Source organism: Toxorhynchites rutilus, chromosome 2, assembly GCF_029784135.1.
Source record: "Toxorhynchites rutilus septentrionalis strain SRP chromosome 2, ASM2978413v1, whole genome shotgun sequence".
NCBI classification, from domain to species: Eukaryota; Metazoa; Arthropoda; class Insecta; order Diptera; family Culicidae; genus Toxorhynchites; species Toxorhynchites rutilus.
In genome coordinates, this window is record NC_073745.1 from 241,923,481 (window position 1) to 241,946,325 (window position 22,845).

The following is a 22,845-nucleotide window of genomic DNA, read 5'->3' on the forward strand; positions in this document are numbered from 1 at the left end:
ACAGTTTCTCTTATTTTCACTCCGTAAGTTGAACTGAACCTCATTTCCACTTCCTTCATATAAAACACGCTGCATGCTCCATGAACATCCAAGCACCAAAGAAAAGAACGTAATTTGCAATGGTTTCTTTTCTTAATGATCTAATTACGCAACGAGTAAAATCTTCTGAATTACTAGAAAAAATTATTTTATATGTACCTGGGTATCAACTAAGAACAAGTAATTCGTTTCTAACCAAAATATTCAGAACAAATTATTCAAACAACGCCCCTATCAATCACATGATGCGTATATACAATCAGCAATGCGAATTAATTGACACAACAATGAATAAAAAACAGCTAAAAAGAAACATGTACCGTAGGAATAATATTTAACTTAAGAAAACATTGTAACATTAATATATAATTTTTGTAGTCTACATTTGTTTGACGAAAATGAATAAATAAATATCAAATAAATATGTATTATTGGAATCGTAATCCAAATCGGATTCTGATTTTGAAGAATATCACCCCTATTCTGTATTTCGATCGATTCGAAATATTTCGAACGACTTGATTAAATTCCATTCTGTATTTCGTTCGAGTTGTATTTACATTTCGTTCGATCTGTTTCTCTTAGAACATTAAAGGGGCAAAACGTTCGGAATAGGTGAAGCGAAATTATAGCTCGAACGAAACAACGATTTCGAACGAAATGGAAATCCGTCGGAATACAGAATTGGGCTGTATATTCGCGTAGACATTAAGCTTCGTATGCTTTCATTGGGAGGCGAAAATAATGACGGTCCATTTTAAATTCACTAAACCACCGATAAACTGTTGTTCTCGAAGGAACAGAAGTGGAATAACATTTCGTCAACTACTGCATTGTTCAGGAGTCTTACCCATCGAAAAACAATGTTTGATCAAAATACGATTTTCCTCTTTTTCCATTTTTCTCTACGCATGCTCAGGTAGTGACATTTAAGCAACTCTAGTTTCTGAACAAATAAACGAAATGTAATGAAACATCACACATAAGCTAGTGACAGATGTACCTCTCGAAATGAATCTTGACCATTTTTAGTGGTGCCATATGTTGAAAAATCCCGGGACTTTTTAGCCCCTGTAGTACTTCTCCTTCTTCTTTTGACGTAGGACTACGTCTTACATTAAGGGTGCCAAATCAGAAAACAGGTCACGTTTTTATGAAACAAAGTTAATGTTAATAACTATTTTTGCTGCGAACGGATTTTAACGATTTGCATACCAATTGAATCGGAAATTTTATAAGATTTGTTTGATATGCTATAAATTACAATCTCATAGTTTGTATATGGTTTAAATTGATGAAAACTGGAAGCATTCTCATTTCCCCATACATTTGTTCTGTCCATTTGCGTTCATTCCCGAACACAACTGTCAATAACGGGCAACTTATGCAGCCGTAAATAAAAGAGAAGAATAGAAACAATACTATATCCATGAGGAAAATTCTCAGAATCTTTCTGTGCCCGAAACAACAAAGGTCGCTTATTCTGCTCGTTTTGTGTTTTATGTTTCCGCTCGAGCTATGAACGCTAGTGAATTTTTCTTTGAAGTTTGTCGCTACAACTGTGCGTATTTGATGCTTGGCGATGGCGATGCAGAAGAATTTTCTCGTTAAATACTCAGTGCAATGCATGCACTGTGTACAAATTGCGACATTTGACCAATTAGTATATTGTACTCGCAAAGGCAAGAAAGAATCGTTGCTTCCCAAAATGATTCTACAAAACCACGCAAGCCATTAAACCTTTTCAGGGTCCTCGGAACTTTTGACGTTGGATTACGTCTTTCGGGAGCATATTGGGGTACAAATTGAAAATCGAAAATTGAGCACATCGGGAAAATTGTCCAATTTCAAACGTTTATTGCTCAGTCATTTCATGATGGATTGATGAAATTTTTGCGTCAATCGATTTTGGCACTTCATAACAATTTTTCATATTGAATGAAATAATATATGTCATGTAACTAACTATCGAACAATTGAAAAATTTCAACCCCTATACTAACGGAATTACCCACTTCTGATTGGTCGAAATTGACGACACATGCGGCGGTTCCCTAACAGAGACATCTAAACCAACACCGAAATGTGTTCTCTAACAGAGACATCAAAACGATGGTGCCCGGGGGAAATCGGCATTGCAAATATATGCAAGTCGGGGGCATTTTTATATTGCAAATAAGGTGAGTGATACGATTAATTCTAGTGAATAAAAATCATATTTGCAATTTTAATGTTGGTTGCTTTGTAAAATTTCATATTAATGACCGATCGTGTATTGTGAAAATTTTAGCACAAGTGTAAATGTAAAATTGTGTATGCTAGCAGTTGTGTTAAAAATGACTTGATACATGAAACGATTTATTTCAATTTTCTTGAATGAGCCATAACTTTATTTTCATAAATGAAAACATAGGTGTGTTCCCGCTCGAGAACGGGTCGCTCGGTTTTAGCTGTCTGTTTTGTTGTGTTCATTTTCACCCAAGCAAATTTCATACGGTGTGAAAAATTGGATAAGTGAATAAATATTCGAAAAGGTGATTTTCTATATACTCATATGTAGTACAGGGTGGGCCATTTAAAGTGGAAGGATTTGTTTTTGCAATAGCAAAGTAAAGAAGTGGAATTTACAATTTTTTTTTTGAAATTCATTTATTTTGGTCCAAGGAGATTTGTTCGAACTACTTTTTGATTATGATATCTCGTAAATGACCGCCTCTGGCCTTGACCGCAAAATGTGCCCTTTTTTCGGCATTTTCCATCACTTTGCCCAATGCAGCAATTTCTTGTCGGATATTGTCTTTCAGCGCAGCCAGGGTCCTTGGTTTACCAGTGTATACCTTGGATTTTAAATATCCCCATAAAAAAAAGTCAGGAGGCGTCAAATCAGGTGATCTCGGTGTGGCCAGTCATAATCGCCGTTTTTCGATATTAATCTTCCGGGGAACATTTCGCGCAATAATTTGGTCGTGGCAGCCGCTGTATGGCATGTAGCGCCGTCCTGTTGGAACCAGTAATTGTCCAATTCATTTTCACGAACAAATGGCATTAAAAACTCGGTTATCATTGTCCGATAACGCTCCCCATTCACGGTTACCGTTGCTCCATTTTCGTTTTCAAAGAAGTACGGGCCGATGACTTTATCGGCATAAATGCCACACCACACAGTAACTTTTTGGTCGTAAAGAGGTTGCGTTTCGATGAATTGAGGGTTTTCAGTAGCATAAAACCGACAATTTTGTTTATTCACTCCTCCATTCAAGTTGAAATGCGCCTCATCAGACATTATGATTTTTTGCCAAAAGCCACGTTCATTTTTGGCCATTTCGCAAAATCAAGTCGACGTGGTAAGTCAGATGGGTTAAGTTGTTGAGCCATTTGAATTTTATACGGAAACATTTTCAAATCAACACGAATTATGCGTCGGAGAGTGGTTCGAGCGATGCCTAACTCTTGCGAACGATGGCGACCTGATGTCGATGGAGTCTCTGCAACACTGGCTCGAACGGCATCAATATTCTCGTCGAAACGTCTTGGTCGTTGTCTGAACAGATGACTGGCATTACCAACACTACCAGACGATATAAATTTGGCATATAATCGACGTATAGTGTTGTCTCCAGGCGATGTTTTAACTTTATTTTTATTTTTCCACGCACGTTTAGTTAACACAATTGAGAAGTTATTTTGAATGTACAGCTGAACAATTTCAGCGCGTTGTTTAGGTGTGTATTGTTCCATGGTTAAAATTGTACTGAAATGACGCTTCCAACGCGGTATGACATTTGTTAATCTGACATCTCTGTCAAAAGTTATGGGGTTGTCAGATGCTTCCACTTTAAATGGCCCACCCTGTATTAGGTGTTATTAGTCCAATTAAAATTCGCATTGGGTTGAATAAACACACAGAAAGTAAAAATTATGAAAGAAAATTACCTTTTCCATTTCAGAAATGTTTTTTTTCTATATTAATGTAACATGTTTTTACTGATGAGAAAAATTGATAGTTGTAATCGGTATTGGTAATTATCTTATATTGCATTGATGAGTTTTTTTTCCTTTGTTTCATCCATACAAAAACAGGAGGCATCTCGTCCAGGGTCACAGATGGCAGTTTCCATCATATCTCATTCCACTTCGGCATATTCTATCTGATACGCACCATCCAACGACTGTTTTCCATACTTCTGTCACTATTACTGTCATTATCACTCGGTAAACACTGGTGGAGTGAATAATCAATACCCAACATCCAAAAAACGGCCCTTTTCGGGGCCACCAAATCATTATCAAAGAGTTTAACGATGTAATTCTTCAAACATGTCCAAAATCAACAGATTGCCTAACGGAATCCTACGTCAACTATGCGGTCGTGTCTCGGACACAACCCTCCTGTGATTTTTTACTAAAGAGTTATTTATGAACTATCGACGTATTTGCAAATAATATCCGAGATGATAAACCAACAAATTTAAAAAAAGATTGCGTAGTCCTACGTCCTAAGCGGTCGTGTCTCGAATACAACCCATAGATTTTTTTGGATTTAAGAGGCTTCAAACTTCTCAGTTCATTCGTCTCTAGCCATGTAGTACTTCATTCTCACGACGGGACCTCTCAACACAGCACCACTGTTGATATCGTTGAAATATAGTTTTGTAAAAATCTTACGGCAAACATTGACATCCGCCACGACCGACCGTGTTCGCCCATTTCGCACTCGGCAGCATCTTGTTTTGTTTTGCTCTCTGCTTTCACCAACATTAAACAAACGACTCCCTGTTGATATGCTTTTGCACTGTATAGGTGTGTTTTGGACAGCCGCGATGCATTTTGGCGTGTTTCATTCATAGAGAGGGCAAAAAGCGTAGAAGCGCGTAGGAATAACTGTATCAGCCGTGGTTGCGAAGAAATGTCAAACATGAGTGTTTGTTTCTAAACAAGTTTTAAGCAAGCATAAGTTTAAACAAGCAGGTGATTCAAATGGCTTAAAATTGTGTCTGTAATGGATGGATAATCATAACGCATAGTTAATAAACATGAGGGCTATACCGAAGTGGGTTGAAAAAATCCATGATCCGAACGAGAAGAACGATATCGCCAGGTGAGTGAGTCACGAATCGATAAATCAATCTAACGTGAATTATGTTGTTTTTCGTTTTTTATGTTGTAGCATTCATTCGACCTGTTTTCATCCGGAAGGATTACAGCTGGTGGTGGGAGCAGGAGACAAGGTGCTGGTGTACGATCCAGCCGATGGAAGCATAATAAGTTCTTTGAAGGGCCACAAGGATACGGTTCATTGTGTGGCCTACGCAAGAGATGGGAAGAAATTTGCCTCTGGAAGTGCGGACAAAACAGTTATCATTTGGACGAATAAATTGGAGGGATTGCTGAAATTCTCGTGAGTATACTGGTTTTGGATGTGTTCAGAATTTAGGTGAGATGGATAGTACTTTGACATCACGAATATTCCTGTTGGAATCGTTGATGTTTAGAAATAATTGAAAATGTGCTTTTTACCGATGATCACAGCAAGAACGTTATTAACCCTTTCCCGTACAACATCGTGTCTCACTCGTGGGTACTTGAATGACAGGGCGCTAGAACGCTCAGCAGGCTAGTGAAATCACTTGATGTGTGATGTATTAAATAATAAGGGAACGGGTTAAAACCAGCAAATTTTGATACAGTAATCGTTCGCTTAGTGGTCCTGGTTTAACAGGTCTGCTTTTTATCTGGGCGAACGTTAACTGGTCCTTGGACCAGTGAAAAAGCAGAATTTCGTAAACAATCGACGCCTTATCCGAATGGAAGATTTGCTGTGAGGAGCATTCGAATGTAATTTGAAATGTTATCAAAATTGACATTATTTTCGCATGACGAAAACATTGATAAAATTACAAAAAAAAAATAATTTCCTCAAATTATATTCCATACCTGTTGTCACACTCCATGCGAAACATCCATTGGAAACCTTTTGTATATCCAAATTCATGATCAACGCGAATCAAACAATTCATTGAAGTTCCCCTTGATTTTAATTGACGTTTTACATGCTGGACCAGTTAACCCTTTAATGGGTACCGGCATCTATTTGCCACCAACGATTTAATTTTTTTCTCTTCTTGAACAATAAATTATCACTTCTAACCTTATGTGGTAACTTGTTCTGATGTCTAGCGACATGCCTAATTTTTTTGAGCGCGAAAGAATAAAAAAACTATTCATTTTGGAGCCATTTTTGTGTTAACAACTCCCAATTTAGAGCAGCAAGAGCAAAAAGTAAAGTATTGAAGTTTTCAATACATATGAACTGTTTAGGACCTGTTGACTCTGATTTCTCTGATTTTATTAGTTGTTTTTGTTGAAAATAACATCAACCTCCAACATTTTACGCTATCCGGGTAGGTAGCAACTATATTGCCACCAATTTTTTAAATATTTTGATTGTTTTGCGTATTGAAAAAAAAAATGTTATGTGTATTTGAGCATATAAACATGTCGTTGTAATGGAGTTTGGCAATTATATTGTCACCAACATTTTACGCTAACCGGGTAGGTGGCATCTATATTGCCACCAATTTTTTCAATGTTTTTGATTGTTTTGCACATTGAAAAAAAATATTTTCTGTATTTTAGTATCTAAACATGTCGTTGTATTGGAGTTAGCGTTGATTACATGCTAGTTGTCACGGTCCGTTAAAGGGTTAAAACGCGAATGTCGATAACTGGTCTTCCCTTTTTGCTCAGTTAGGGAATGTATACTGTATTTGTAAAGAAAATTATACTATGAACATAATAGAAAACGATAATATGTTTTGAATATAACGCATCCAGGATTGTAGGAATGTATTACAAAAATACTTGTCCACTGAATCGAACATTGAAACTTTAGCTTCAAACTCCAACAGAAATATCTGTAATATTCTTTTGTAAATATAAAAGTACAAGGGTCCAATATTATTTTCGACATTTTAAGGTATAAGACTTATTTCGTTGACTCGTATTCATATGATCCTCTGAACCGCTTCGATTCAATACATCTGACAGCTGAGCAATACATCTGAACTAATCTAAATGTATTCATACATTGGTTGTACAACCTGAAAACGATAATTATTTTGCATAAAAAAGACATTTATTTGAATAATGAAATGCTGAAAATTTACGGATTCCGTCGCGAATGAAGCGTTCATCTTCTAAAGCCAAGAATGAATGCAGATAATTTTTGATGCTCTGTTCTGAAGTAGAGCGTATTCCACTCAAAGCGTTCTGGTAGTAGGACAAAGTCTGGGCTATAAGGCGGGTGAATCAGAATTCCACATCAGCTATAGATTTTAACTATCGTAACAGTTTCATGAAATTGATCTGAATCAAAATGAAAATGTCTCATTCTGTACTAGTTTTTGAAACTCCTTCAAAATAACTTTGAACTGTATTAGTACAGGGTTTTCCAACTTTAAATTCCGAAAGTAAATTGAAATAAAACACACTTAGAATTCGAATTTCGATGAAACTTTTATTTCAAATTAAAGTTTGGTTTATGCCATTATGTGTGAAATACAACATCATTCAAATGTCCACCTAGGGCTTTTTATTGATCCGGAACAGGTAATTTTCGATGACTTTTCGGCACGTATCGGGCGGTATCTCGGTCATAACTTTGTTGTCTTTCAAATGTTCAAGAGTTTGCGGAGAGTTGGCATAGTGTGTTCACATAGCCACCGAGCTCGAAATGTGCCTCATCGCTGAAGAAAATTTGATGCGAAAATTCAGCATTTTGCTGCTGTTGTTCGTTCACCCAATCGACGTATGCCCGACGCATTCCATGGTCACCACGCTCTAATTTTTGTACCAGTTGGACTTTATATGGATGTAGGTGCAAGTCCAAATGCAAAATTTGCCACAATGATGTGTTTGACAAGCCCAATTGCTGAGCACGCCGTGGAATCGAAACATTCGGGTCATCCTCCACACTGGCAGCAACAGCAGCAATATTTTCGGCCGAACGCACATTACGATGATGCACAGGTTTCACAATATCCGCTACGGATCCAGTTTGTTCGAATTTACGCACTACATTAGCGATTGTGTGCTCTGTAGGCCGTCCATGACGACCGTCCGAAAATCCGTCCGTAATGCTCGAAAAACATTTGCCGGTTTTTCATCATTTTTATAGTATAATTTAACAAAATTAACACGTTGTGCGATGCTAAAACGATCCATATTGTAAAATGGCAGACATTCAACTAACGATATGACGCTTTGGTTGACAGCTATGTCAAACGGTTGTTAGCGCAGAGCTGTATACTTTCGAAAGCCCGAAATGGAAAACCCTGTACAACAACATGAGACCGAGCGTTGTCATGATGGAATATTATCGATTTGTATCTGGTTGCACAATCTGGACGTTTTCCGGCAATAGCTTGCTTTTAACGAATCTATTGTTGCCCGTAGAAATCCCCATCGATTGTTTAACCAGGTTTTGACAGCTCATTGGGGATTACAGCATTTTGATCCCAACAAATAGAACATCACTTTGGCATCGTGGATATTCGACTTCGGCGTTGATATTCCTGGTTGGTCGGACTTTACACGTGATCTTTTGCGTTCTGGATTGTCGTAGTGAATTCATTTTTTTTGTCGAAACAGAAAAGGGTTCCCTTTGTGTACCGAATTTCTGTCAGATACGGACCAATTTTCTGTCAGTCGCTCATTGGCTGATTTCGATAAATTTTGTAAACAAAGTCGATTTTTCAGTGTTGCCAATAAAAATAAATAGCGTGGGATTTGTATTGAATTTAGAAATCGTAAATTTAATGAATATTACGATATTTAGTTTAGGAAATGTGAAGGAATTATATACAAGTTTATGTATGTGTTTTTTCACAATAGAATAAAGTGAACGGCAAAACACTCATTTGTCAATTTAGCTGTTGTTTAGAGTTGTCTCTAATGCGATTTCATATTTCTGAATATAATTTCCATTGCTAAGAAGAAATGGAAAGTCTCATCTTTCACTAGGCAGATGGGAGAGTTGTTAGTTCTAGCTCGTAAATATGAAAAAAGAGATGGTTGATACAATCCTGGTTGTGTTTTGCTGACTACCAATCTCTTGTTACACTGCTGACATGTTCTTTCCCGCTGACTTCTTTTGATGATGTAACGAGCTATATAGAACAACGAATTTTGTTCTGTTCTGTCAGAGGAAAGTTTTCGGTATGATTACATCGACTGTGTAATCATAGTCGAATTCAATATTCATGTCATCCACATTCTCACTAAAATTAGATGAAGCTGAAATTCGATATGATGTCGATGCTGCTTCACTGTCCATCAATTTCTGGGCTGAACATTCTTCTCGCCGCTTTGATAGCAAGTCCATCAATCCAACAAGATGTTCTTGTGTATCTGCTGTATGCGAAGCATTCGGTACTACGGCCATGTATTGCGAAAAAGTCACAATTTTTAAGTTGTTCCTGAATTGCAATGGAGTTGAGTCCCGTTGTTTTGCACGAATCAACGAGGAAAGACTCTCCAGACAATCTTGGACGAGTTGTTATGGATATTATTATTATATTATAGATATGGGTATTTAAAAGACTTATTTTATCCTTTTAAAACATATTTTTGAGATTGCCTAATTGAAAATATGCAAAAACATTAAATTCGCACCAACCAAATGTTACGATTCATAAAAACAGAAATTTAAAAAATCCGATATTTTATAATATTTGGCAGCTCTAGCAGCTTATAAAGCAGAGTATAAAGCCAGTTTTCTGATCTTATCTTAAGCCTGGTTTAGAGTTCCCGTGAACGTGAACTTGAACAGGTGGTGGAATAGTACGATCATTTCACGGTGAACTACATTGCGAACAAACAACTCAAAAAATCGTGGTGAATAAAATGATTTTGTTCACGTTCACGTTCATATTAAAAGTTCGGCAGTAAATAAACATCGTTCTTCAATAAAGTAATTCGGATAAATTATACAGCTGATCACGAAGCAACGAAGTTTTCTAACCCGCGCAGAAATCCGACTGAATGAAATTGCATCCATATCAAAATTTTAATTGAAAACTTGAACATTGCTAAACATATCCTTCCAATTCTTTCCTCCTGCTCTTATCAGACCATTTGGCGATTCTTTTTTATTGGTATAGATAGAAGAAGATATAGTAGTGCGTTTCATCACATTAAAATCCATTTCCAGTTTCGAACAAAGATCAATTTCGCTAGCGCAAACATCAAATGGACTAACAGCACTTGTTACTATGTAATTGTAGAACATATGGGAATTTAATTTTCCGAATTTCTGCTTTTTCTTTCAGAGTGGGAGGATTGTTGAACCACTTTAGTAATGTTTCTTGCCCCCTAAAACCTCCACATGCAAAATTTGGTTCAGTTTGCTTGATTAGTTCTTGAATTATGCAGAACTGTATGTTTCATTTGTATGGCGGCTCCCCCTTAGAGAGGGGGGGAGTGCCTGACCACCGTATTCAAATTTATTGCACCCTGAAACCTCCACATCCCAAATTTGGTTTCATTTGCTTGATTAATTCTCGACTTATGCAGAAATTTGTGTTTCATTTTTATGGCAGCCTCACCTTAGAAGGGGGGATGGAGAGTCTAACCACCATATAACCATTTATTGCACCCTAAAACGTCCAGATGCCTATTTTGGTTTCATTTGCTTGATTAATTTTCGAGTAGTGCAGAAATTTGTGTTTCATTTGTATGGCAGACCCCCCTCCCCCCATCATAGACTCTCCACCTCCCTTAAAGAGGGAGGTGGAGAGTTTAACCATCATAGAAACATTTATTGCACCCTAAAACCTCAATATGCCTAATTTGGTTTCATTTGCTTGATTAATTCTCGAGTAATGCAGAAATTTGTGGCTCATTTGTATGGCAGCCCCCCATAAGAGAGGGTGGAGGAGTATCTAACCACCGTAAAAACATTTATTGCCCCGCCAAAACCTCCACATGCCAAATTTGGTTTCATTTGCTTGATTAATTCCCGAGTAATGCAGAAAATTGTGTTTCATTTGTATGGCAGCCTCCCCTTAGAGAGAGGGGTGGAGAGTATAACTACCATAGAAACATTTATTGCACCCTAAAACCTCAATATGCGTAATTTGGTTTCATTTGCTTGATTAATTATCGAGTAATGCAGAAATTTTTGTCTCATTTGTATGACAGCCCCCCCCCCTAAGAGAGGGGGGAGGAGTATCTAACCACCCCACATGCCAAATTTGATTTCGGGGGTCTTCGTAGCCTAATTGGTTGCGTGTCCGCTACTAAGCGAACGATCATGAGCTCATAACTCAGGGCCCCTCAACTGATCATCTTAGTGTGTTATTCTAGCTACTATGTCCACGCAACAATCATCATGATTCCGGTAATCCCAGTTCCTTCCCGCTCACATTTTTGGTCTGCTGCATCGGTAATTGGCACTATTAATAACGCAACAAAGGAAGCCTCATATCAATAGTCGCGCTGTGAACAGCCCTACTGTGAACATTCTAACAATAGCAATATTCTTACGCTGGAAAAAGGCGACATGTGTTGTGCATCGATAGAATAGGAATTCTCTTGTGCCTAAACGGCTACTGTGTTCTAGATAAAACAAATGTTTATCGATAGATAGCGATACTCTTACGCCTCAAAATGGTAACAATGTAATATACGACAAAAGTTATCTTAAGATAAAAAAATGTACACGAATGAATTCGGCTCTGTTTACAGCTGAATTGCTAAATGAGCCTAATAAAATAAACTGTTGGGATAAAAAAAAAGAAATTTGATTTCATTTGCTTGATTAATTCTCGAGTAATGCAGAAAATTGTGTTTCATTTGTATGGCAGCCTCCCCTTAGAGAGAGAGGTGGAGAGTCTAACCACCATAGAATCATTTATTGCACCCTAAAATCTCCACATGTCAAATGCCACACTGCCACAAAAGCCCCTACATACCAATTTTCATGTTGATCGGTTCAGTAGTTTCCGAGTCCATAAGAATCAGACAGACAGACAGAAAAACTATTAATTCACCAAACAGAACCGAAGAACCATAGAAAAATAAGCTCAAATGGAAAAATGAAGGAACAAGATAGGAAATACGGTTAACAGCAGTTCTATGCAGAAAATGGAAACGTTCGAAAATTCATCCGGACAACCGACGAATAATTTTCATGTTTTTTTCCCTTAAAGATAATTAAAATATCTACAAAATGACATTCTTCCTCTTTTTGAACGGTATTTCAATGCTGAGAAATGTTCTAATTTATGTGACCAAATTATAACTGAAACAGGCTTTAGATTTTGTGAATGATTATGTTTCTATTGTTTGTTTTCGTCTTTTCTAGTCACGGAGATTCGGTCCAATGTCTTTCCTTCAACCCTATTTCTCACCAGTTGGCATCATGCGCGGTGTCAGACTTTTCCTTCTGGTCCTCGGAGCAGAAAGCGGTTCAGAAGTACAAAACGGTGGCAAGGATAAACGCTTGCGCTTGGACGAACGATGGGCAGTACATTGCGCTGGGGATGGCCAACGGAACTATTTCCATCCGGAACAAGGCGGGTGAGGAGAAGAACAAAATCGAACGCCCGGGTGGCGTGAACAGTCCCATATTCGGGTTGGCTTGGAATCCGCCGTCCAGTGGATCGGCTGACATCCTGTGTGTTATCGACTGGAGTCAGACGCTGTCATTCTACTCGCTCGGGGGACAATCCATTGGGAAGGAGCGAGTTTTCAACTTTGATCCGCTATGCTTGAGCTTTTTCCCCGATGGAGAGTTTTTAATTATCTCCGGTTGCAATAAGGCGTTGCAGCTGTTTACCCGTGACGGAATTCGACTCGGGATGTTGGGTGAACCGCACGAGTCTTGGATTTGGGCTACAGCTGTGCACCCAACGGGGAACACGATTGTAAGTAGCTGCATTCCGGTGTGTTTGAAACACGTAAACTGTTTTCTCGTTTCAGGTTGTCGGTTGTCAGGATGGGTCTCTCGCATGCTACAGTTTGGTTTTTAACACCGTTCACGCCCTGTACCGTGAGCGGTACGCATTCAGGGAAAACATGTGTGACGTTATCATACAGCATTTGGTTTCCGGACAGAAAGTTCGTATAAAATGTCGCGATCTGGTGCATAAGATAGCTATCTATCGAAATCGCTTGGCGGTTCAGTTGCCGGAACGGGTTGTTCTGTACGAGCTGAGCTCAGCCGAAAACCAACCGATGCATTACAAAGTCAAGGAAAAAATTGCTAAAAAGTTCAATTGTAGCTTGCTGGTAGTCTGTGCCCAACATTTGGTTCTTTGCCAGGAGAAGAAATTGCAGAGTCTGGACTTTAATGGAACTCTGCAGCGGGAATGGATTATGGACAGTTTCATTCGATACATCAAAGTAACGGGAGGACCTGCCGGATGTGAAGGTCTTCTGCTAGGGTTGAAGAGTGGCCAAGTTTGGAGAATATTTTTGGATAATTCCCTCCCAATATTGGTCACCACAGTGCTGTCATCGGTTCGATGTCTGGATCTGAATGCTACCCGGACAAAACTTGCCGTTGTGGATGATGCTGGACGGCTGGTAGTTCGTGATCTGATGAGTGATACGATGCTTTATCAAGATTCGAATGTCAACTCGGTAGCGTGGAATACTCACCTGGAGTCAATGCTTTGCTATTCTCACACAACGGGAGGTTTAAGCGTGAGGGTTGGGTCTCTTCCCCCCAGGAGTCCCCAATCGATGCTTGGAGTAGTAGTGGGACTGTGTGGTGCAACAGCGTTTTGTTTGCGCGGAAACGTGATGAGCAATGTCCCACTTGCTTTGGGAGCTACGATGTGGCAATTCGTAGAGGCCGGATTATTCGAGTAAGTACAGTAGAGTGCCAATGAAAATGGTCATTCGGAATTTTCGAACTCCTGAAAAATGTTGATTCCCGTGAAAAAATATCCTATGCAAAATTCCAGCAAAATTTCAGGACTAGTGTCGCAAGCAGGACTCGGCATAGTCAAAGTCAACTGTGGATAGTCAGCTGACTATCTGACCGACTCTATTCCTGGAGTTGTTCTGATGGTCTCATCCAACCCGTGAATTATGTTCCTTTATCAATGGCTAGCTTCCTATTGATTGATAGCATGGATTCCCTTAATCTGCTCCAAAGGAATCTTGAGTACAACCACTTAGGGCGAATTCTCGACTTGTTCTTTTGTTCCTCTGATTTACTTGTCGAAATCTTGAGATCCGTTTCGCCACTTCTGCCAGCTGACCTTCACCATACGCCTCTTGTCATCTCCTTTCCACCTTTGGTTGACGATTGTGCACAGTCGCATAATGTGAATGAAAATGTTGAGCTTGCATTAGATTACAGGAAGATTGATTTCCTGTATTGATCTGATCTGATTGATCTGCTGTTTCTCCTGCCTAGAGCACCTTGCTGTTACGAGAATTGAAACGGAAACGAAACTGTATTTCATCGTGCGGACTGTTGAGAATTGTATGCGTTTTCAGTCGTTATTGAATATATTTACTGACCGGTGCCGTCGAAACAAGCTTACGGTCAGTATTCCCAAATGCTTGGTAATGTCATATTATCGCGTCAAACAACCAATCACTTACGACTATACCATAAACGGAGAAATTCTTCATAGAACCGATGAATTCAGTGATTTAGGTGTTCTTATGGACCAGAAGCTAACATTCAACCTCCATCGCGCTGCTCTGATCACCAAGGCAAATCGCCAGCTTGGATTTGTGTCAAAAATTTCAAAAGATTTCTCTGATCCCCATTGCCTGAAAGCTCTCTATTGCTCTCTGGTACGCCCAATCCTGGAAAATGCTTCGACGGTTTGGTTTCCTCATCAGCTAACATGGAATTTGAGGATCGAAGGTGTTCAGCGCAAGTTCATCAGAATCGCATTACGAAATTTACCATGGCGCGATCCGCAAAATCTCCCACCATATTCTGATCGCTGCAATTTGCTGAGGTTGGAAACCTTAGAACGTCGACGGAACAATCAGCAAGCGGTTTTTGTTGCAAAGCTATATCATTTCATCCTTCCCAGTCAAACCGTCCTCATTGTATTTTGAAGTGACTTCCCCCAAAACGAATTCGTTTCTCTCCCTTTCTCCCATGTATCATGTATGCATGCATCAATGTTTGAGTTCAACGTGGTTTGAATTACGCTACAGGTGAGCTAGATTTTCTTGTGTCATACACGAAAATTACTCACACGTATAAAATAGCGTGCAGTGTGTGTGCGCTATTTTTCTCGCTATTTACTAATACTAACGCGAGGACCTTTATAGCATACTTGATAAACGTCTAAGTTCGTTGGCTTGAGTTCACGATGGGTAGACAATAAACCGTCCATTGATGGAGTTTTTGGGGCATCAGAAAACAAGTTTTCGTATGAAAATATGACGTAAACTATATATGATATCGCCTCGGTACCGATTACCATATGTTTAATACCGATTAGGGTGACCCTATGCAGAAAAATATTCTAAACAGTTCTAATTTCTATTTTTTTTTCTTAAATTTGGCATGAAAGCACATATAACCTCAAAGGTTCACCTCAGCTGCTATTTTTAATCGCGATTATAGCATTTTGGTATAAATAATATCCAAATAATCGACCCGTAGTTTGGTTTTCAAAGAGAACGAATTTATTTACGTTGTTAAATGACGGATGGCGCTAAGTTCGCTTCATCGAACTTTCATTCTCACATGCACCAATAACATCAATTCTGCTAAAGCCATGCGCATTGTCAGCGAGCTGGAAGACTTTTTGAATAAACATAATGCATTATTGTAATTTTTCATATCATGCATGCTCGGTTTGCAAGGTGAAAATCACGTTATTGTCATCATTTCTAATAAAACACCGACTGGAGAACACGCCTATACATTCAATACGTATGTTGTTGAATACATTGCTGGAGTCATAATAGGCGACTGCACAGCGACGCGAAAAATTGTGACTCGAATAAAGGGTGTGTCACATCAAATTGCATCACGGCAAAAACGCTGTAGAAATTTAATTTTTAGGAATTATATCTTCAGCTTTCGCTTATAATCAGATAGGAGTGTATAGATCACGTTGGCCATGCTTCACTGTCAATTTTTCGTAAATTTGGAAAAATGTCGTCGAACGAAAAAGAGCGTCGTGAATTAATTCTGCGCACTCATTTCGAGAATCCGGAATTGTCACATCGGGACATTGGTAAGATGCTGGGAATCGTCCAATCCACGGTCAGCAGAGTACTGAAACGATACTTCGAGAACCTAACCATCGACCGGAAGGTGAAGAACGGCAAAAATGGATGCTCCGTTAGTGAAAAAGATCACAAGCGCGTAGTTAAGCAGTTTAGACGTGATCCGAGAAGTTTAGTCCGGGATGTCGCCAATAAGCTGAATTTGTCAAGTTCATTCGTCCAGCGGACCAAGCAGCGGGAGGGCCTGCGTACATACAAGGTTCAGAAGGCTCCTAACCGCGACGGAAGGCAGAAACATGGTGGGGAAGACGCGAGCCCGGAAACTGTACACCGAAATGCTGACGAAGCCGCATTGCCTGGTAATGGACGACGAAACCTACGTCAAAGCGGACTTTCGTCAGCTGCCGGGCCTGTTGTTCTTCTCCGCAGAGGACAAATTCAGCGTTCCGGAGGAGATTCGCAAGCAGAAACTATCCAAGTTTGCCAAAAAGTACATGGTGTGGCAAGCGATCTGCTCTTGCGGAAAGCGGAGCGCCCCCTTCGTGATGACCGGCACGGTAAACGGGCAAGTTTACCTTAAGGAGTGCCTACAGAAGCGCTTACTACCACTATTGAAGCAGCACGAGGGCCCGACCATCTTCTGGCCGGATCTCGCTTCGTGCCACTATTCAAAGGACGTGTTGGAGTGGTACGAAGCCAACGGGGTCACCTTCTACAACGGGGTCATACATCTACAATATTATTGCCCAACATAGGTGGTTGAGAAATAGTATTGAGGGTGTGTTTCAGATATTGAAATGTTGTACAATATATTGTATGATATCAAAAAATCTAGATATTTATTGTGCAACGCTTACAATATTGCATGATCTATGTTTGACGTTGTGCAATATGGTGTCAGTTAATGTCAAAGCTCATGTTTACATTTACATCGTCTCGGGTGTCCTAAAAAATTTCACAGACTGTTTTTCGAGGACGCGTGTGTCGCAATGGCCATCAAAAACGCCGACGGGAATTTTATTCTCGAGTTTTTTGAGACTAATCGTTCACTTCCGGCATTATGAGATATCAAGTGTCAGGTTCCAACAAGTACTTGCGATGAAATATTGAACGTCAGTAGCAAGTCTTGCGCAATATTCAGGACCGACTTCAATATCATCTCCGAATGATTCAATTTCATTGCACAAATATGACTGTAACGCCATAATATTGTACGTCTGTGGACAACCGTCAATAAATTCGTACGTGTATTGTGCGTGTATGGGGCGCTTTAGACAATCAGAAACGGTGGGGTGCAGAATTGTTACATGAAAGCAGAGCAAGAGAGAATTCTACCATCGAAAACTCGGAATCAAGATCGCACCTATCTTGTGGTACATCTCGAACAATTTTTTGCACAGGAGCGGAATCAGGACAAACCTTCCGGGCAAAATTAAACATCCATCGATGTGAATATTCCTTGCTTTCATTCGTTGAAGAGCGATTTCTCATGTTTCGAGCTACTTTCCATATTTTTTTCATTGACGTTTCTCGTGACAAACCTCCCACGAAATTTCGCACGTTTTTTCCCTTTGATCAAGTTTTTAAATTGATTTTCAAGGGCTAAATATGTTTGACAATTCTCAATGGTTCCACGTTTCCGAAAAGCTTTAAATGCATTCGATTTTTCTGCATAAAGCTTGGAACACTGGCTATCTCACCATGGATTGGGAGGCCTTCGGCGAATAGTGGAACCTGGGATGGGTTTCGTTTGAGCGCGAATCGCGCTGTCATAGCTCAACGAAAAGGGAATTGGAATTGATGGCTAAAGCAATCGCGCCCGCATATTTTTTTCCATTCAATGTGTCTTGTGAGGTCATATGCCATGTTTATAGATTCAGAAGAATTCGACCCAACGGTGATGGAAATTTTGATTGGCAAGTGGTCACTGTTGGGGTCCTGGATTACATTCCACTTGCAATCTAACGATAATGAATTCGAGCAAAGCGAGAGGTCAAGAGCACTTGGGTTAGCAGGAGGTTTAGGTACACGTGTTGTTTCCGCAGTATTCAAAACGGTCATATTGAAGCTGTTGCAAAGGTCCTATATCAACAATGAACGATTGTCGTCGTACTGTTCCCCCCAGACAGTTCCGTGAGAGTTGAAGTCTCCCAAGATTAATCGTGGCTCAGGAAGGAGTGAGCACATGTCAACAAGTTGATTGCGGCTAACCGCAGCTCTCGGAGGCCAATACAAGCTGACTATAGTTGGCACAATAATCGGAAGTGTGACCAACTGACTTTCATGGGCTTTAGCACGAAGAGTCGCACAGGCAGTCTCAATTTGTCCACCATGACGTAGTCAGGGAGGGCCGAACCAGCAAAAGTTACTCGAAACGAGTCTGACGGCGTGAATTTCGTACTTTACTTAGTTGGCGGCTGTCCAAAATTTTAACGCCCACCAACTCCTTCTTTTATCATTTAGCACGTCTGACCCGTTTCAGTTGCCACCCTCGAGATTTCTACGTCATGGGAGGGCACGTAGACACGATACTCTAGGGTTAACCTCTCGCCGATCACAATTGCATTTGCGTGTTTCCGATCACTTACGACAACACGCAGTTTGTTCGGTCTAGCCTTAGAAATCTCGACCACGGAGGAATAATATTTTGCCAGATCTTTCGAAACCTGTATGACATTGATAGCCATTCCTTTTGGTTTGGGCCGGAAAAAAACAACCAATGGATCAGCCCCAGATGTATCGTCTGAATAGACCTTGACACGAGGAGAGGAAACAACTGAGGGGGAGGACGAGGTAGATTGTTGAACGAAAGCGGGATCAGTAGGGCTGGGAGGCATGTTCGGGAGTTGAGCGGAAGCGGGAGCGGGAGATTGAGGATGCGAAGAGGAAAAGTTTGCCAATTTTCTTGCGGGGGGCTTGTTAAGGTTGATTAACTCTTTCTCTAAAGAAACATCTTCTGAGGGGAGAACGCTCCCGTTGTAGCTAGTGAGGAGGAAACAGTAGTTTCAATCTCCATTTCAACATGACTTCCTTCTGCCATTATGGCAGATATAAAATAATATAATTTTCAATTTTTCTCTATTCCTAAACCTAATATATATTATACCTAAAGCGTACATCAATGCGAATGAAATGAAACGCTGTCCCAATCGAACTGCGTGGCAATCGCTCGGTACAGCTGCAACGGTACACCCAGGTTTTTTTTACGCGGGGGATACGTACCCCGTGAAAAAAAAAACCGCGTTAATTGAAAATCCGCGTAAAAAAACCTCGTAAAAAAACCGCGCAAAAAAACCGCGTAAAAAAACCGGGGTGTATATCGCACCACAACACGATGATGAAGTCAATGACGATGATAAAGCACACACAGCGATGATACGGCACACGCACCGCGCCCGGAGGACTTCTTCATCACACTGGTTGTGATTGCTGCTCTGCTCACTCGCGCAGTACAGAGAACCCCGTTAGGGCGAAATAACTTCACCAGCCACGAACTGATAACGGTATAATCTCCTCTATATAATAGATTTACGACCGATGTCTTCGGACTGCGCGAGCTGAATGGAGTGAATCTGGATGTTTCATATAATTTTTAGTCTTTTAATATAACATTTTTTCCCCTTGTGTGATTTTTTGGTTTTAAAAAACTTAAAATTTTGACGTCTAGTAAAATAAAATAAATAAAGTCTTATAAAATTTTGAAATGGTTTTTTTTTTACGGGAATCAACAGTTTGCAGGAAGTCCCGTTCGAAAATTCGAAGCTCACTTTTTCCAATACATCCATTGGCACTCTAAAGTACACATTGAAGCAGTTTGAAGCCAATTGCTCATCAATTATCACTTGTTTTTGTAGGGACGCCTATCAAGTAGCTTGTTTAGGAGTGCCACTGTCGGATTGGGAAGGTTTAGCGCAAACCGCTTTGGAGAACCTGAACTATCAGGTAGCACGGGATGCTTATGTGAAAGTACGAAACCTGCCTTGGCTTGAACTAATCCACGATCTCAAAGAAAGACAAAAGCGCGGCGATACTTCCAAAGAGGTTCTTCTGGCAGATACGTACGCTTTTATGGGTAAATTCAAGGAAGCCGCTCGTTTGTACCAAAAATCGGGCAATAACAGTAAAGCGCTGGCAATGTACAGCGATCTGCGTATGTTCGACCTGGCGCAGGAATTCCTAAAGGAAGGAAGCGCTGCTGATAAGAAGGAGCTGATTAGGAGGAGGGCAGAGTGGGCATGTTCAGTGCACGAACCAAGAGCCGCCGCTGAGCTGCTGCTCTCTGCGGGTGAGTCTGAACGAGCTATTGAAATTGTGGCCGAACAAGGTTGGACGGATGTTCTATTGGATATTGGCAGACGCATAAATGCTTCCGAGAAAAAACCTCTTGAGCTGATCGCAAGTCATTTGAGAAGATTAAAAGCATTGCCACTAGCAGCTGAAATTTATCGCAAACTCGGAGAGGAAGAACAAGTTGTGCAGCTGCATGTAGAGGCGAGAGATTGGCCGGAGGCTTTTCGATTAGCCGAACATTTGCCGAAAATACTTCCACAAATTCATTATCAGCATGCTCAATGGCTTGCTGAATCGGATCAGTTTATTGCGGCTCACGAGGCATATGTGCTCGCAGGAAAACCTAACGAAGCCACACAATTGTTGCGTAACCTTGTAGAGTGTGCGGTATCTGAAGAACGGTACCTGGATGCTGGATATTATACGTGGTTGAGAGCCAAACAAATATTGAAGCTGCTCGAACTCGAGACTGTGTTGATGGAACCCAAAATTGCGGAATATAAATCTCTGCTGAAGCTGGCTTCGATTTTTTACGCCTATAGTACTCTCAATTCATACTTGAAGGAACCGTTCACGAGTAGTCCGCCATTAACGCTGTTCAATACGAGTCGTTTCGTCGTGAATCAATTGAATGGACCTTCGACCCCGAAAGGAATTAGTTTGTTGTATGTATATCCGTGATAAATCCATTCTATTCACTAATGTTATATTCTTCTAGCGCAATTTATTACACACTCTCAAAGCAAGCTAAAGTTCTAGGAGCAAACAAATTACACCTCCAGATCAACAACAAACTTCAATCGCTGAAGGCTCCTCCTGGTATTCAAGAACAGGTTGATATAAGTTATATAACGAGCAGAGCTTGCCCTGGGGGCTTCAATGACCCAGAGGAGTACCTTCCAATGTGCTACAGGTGTTCAAATTACAGTCCCCATCTACATGGCAATCGCTGTCCAAACTGTCAGCAAGAATATGTATTCTCATATGTGTCATTTGAGATTCTGCCGCTGGCGGAGTTCTCCCCTAATCCAGATGTCCCTGAGCAGGAAGCCGAAAGGTTATTGATGGCACCTCCAAAAGTGAATAAGTATGAACAAACCGATCAATTTATCACGGAGGTATGCTTCTTATTATTCCAATACGATTAGTCATTAAAAAAAGTGTTTCAGGATATAATCGACACATTTCCAGTCAACATGGATCGGGATGCACTACGAGCGGTTGATCCACGGGAAGTTATCATCATCAAAGGCCCGAAGCCTTTGCCTACGAAATACTACAGAAATCTTCTCCCTGAGTTGCAGATAACTGTCTGTCCGGAATGCAATCATGCGTTTCATTCGGAGGATTTCGAGCTGCAATTCCTGCAGAAGGGCTACTGTCCGTTCTGCAGAACACCAGAGGATAGTATTGTTACCTAAAAGTACGATGTCTTTGCCCAAGGAAGATACACAACAAATACGACACCACCAATGGTTGATCTCAATTCCGTCCTTAAATACTTAGAATGTGATGTTTTGTAAGATTGTACTATTTATTAATATAGTTGCACATTTGATTGGTAATAAATGCATTTGCACATAATTTGCTTTATCTTGATTGTAATATCAATTAAAACGAGCAGCTTTGTGAAAAAAGCAAACTGGTTTTATTAGAAGTCGTGTTTTTTCTGTCTTTTGAGTTCTTCTTCTTTTTGGCTTTAAGAGGCTTTAAACTTCGCAGTTGAAAAGTTTCTGGAGAATCAAAAACCGTTCTAGTAAAAAAGATAGCAGTTTGCTGGAAAAGAATGAATCATAAAGCAGTATGAGAATATGAATTTATTATTTTAAGTATCAGGATGAGTTCATTTGCATATACAGTAGAACCTCGATTATCGCGAAAGGGAGTATCATAGCAACTGTACAGGTCTTCCCGAAATTCATCAGTGAGAGGTAGGATTTTGCTCTTTTGTTCTTTTTGGTTTACTTTCACATTATTTGACCACTGGTGTACATGACTATACAGATGGATAGTTAAATAATTTCTGTGTTGATAATAGTTTTTATGCTAAAATATCTTTCTCCTCGTGTTTGCACCTCATTTTTAGTCCTTTAATGCGTTAAAGCGCGACACGAATCTTAGAGGCGAATGAACTGCAAAGTTTAAAGCCTCTTAAAAACAAAGAAAGAAAGAAAGAACACGAATCTATCCTGTATGTACGCAATGAAAATCCGGACTATCCTGAGTTGGCTGAACTTTCAAACAGCCCAAAACTTTACGATATTTGAAGTCCTGTTGTAATTTAGAGAAGGTCTAGCC

At 40.0% G+C, this 22,845-nt stretch overlaps 1 protein-coding gene across 1 annotated transcript; it reads left to right on the forward strand.

Annotated features, from left to right (window-relative positions):
• The first annotated feature begins 4,863 nt into the window (after window positions 1–4,863).
• LOC129770014 (intraflagellar transport protein 122 homolog) lies at window positions 4,864–22,122 on the forward strand. Its single transcript, XM_055772591.1, has 7 exons — window positions 4,864–5,137; window positions 5,207–5,437; window positions 12,404–12,965; window positions 13,021–13,910; window positions 20,112–21,212; window positions 21,266–21,665; window positions 21,717–22,122. Exons 1-7 carry the CDS (start codon window positions 5,073–5,075, stop codon window positions 21,966–21,968), a joined length of 3,501 nt encoding a protein of 1,166 aa, XP_055628566.1. The 5' UTR covers window positions 4,864–5,072; the 3' UTR covers window positions 21,969–22,122.
• The last annotated feature ends 723 nt before the right edge of the window (window positions 22,123–22,845 follow it).

Bases quoted from the DNA above. Each gene is read 5' to 3' on its own strand.
- LOC129770014 (XM_055772591.1), top strand. From the start codon at position 5,073: ATGAGGGCTATACCGAAGTGGGTTGAAAAAATCCATGATCCGAACGAG. The intron at 12,966-13,020 runs GTAAGTAGCTGC...TTCTCGTTTCAG, and splicing joins ACCCAACGGGGAACACGATT to GTTGTCGGTTGTCAGGATGG. The intron at 21,213-21,265 runs GTATGTATATCC...ATATTCTTCTAG, and splicing joins CCGAAAGGAATTAGTTTGTT to CGCAATTTATTACACACTCT.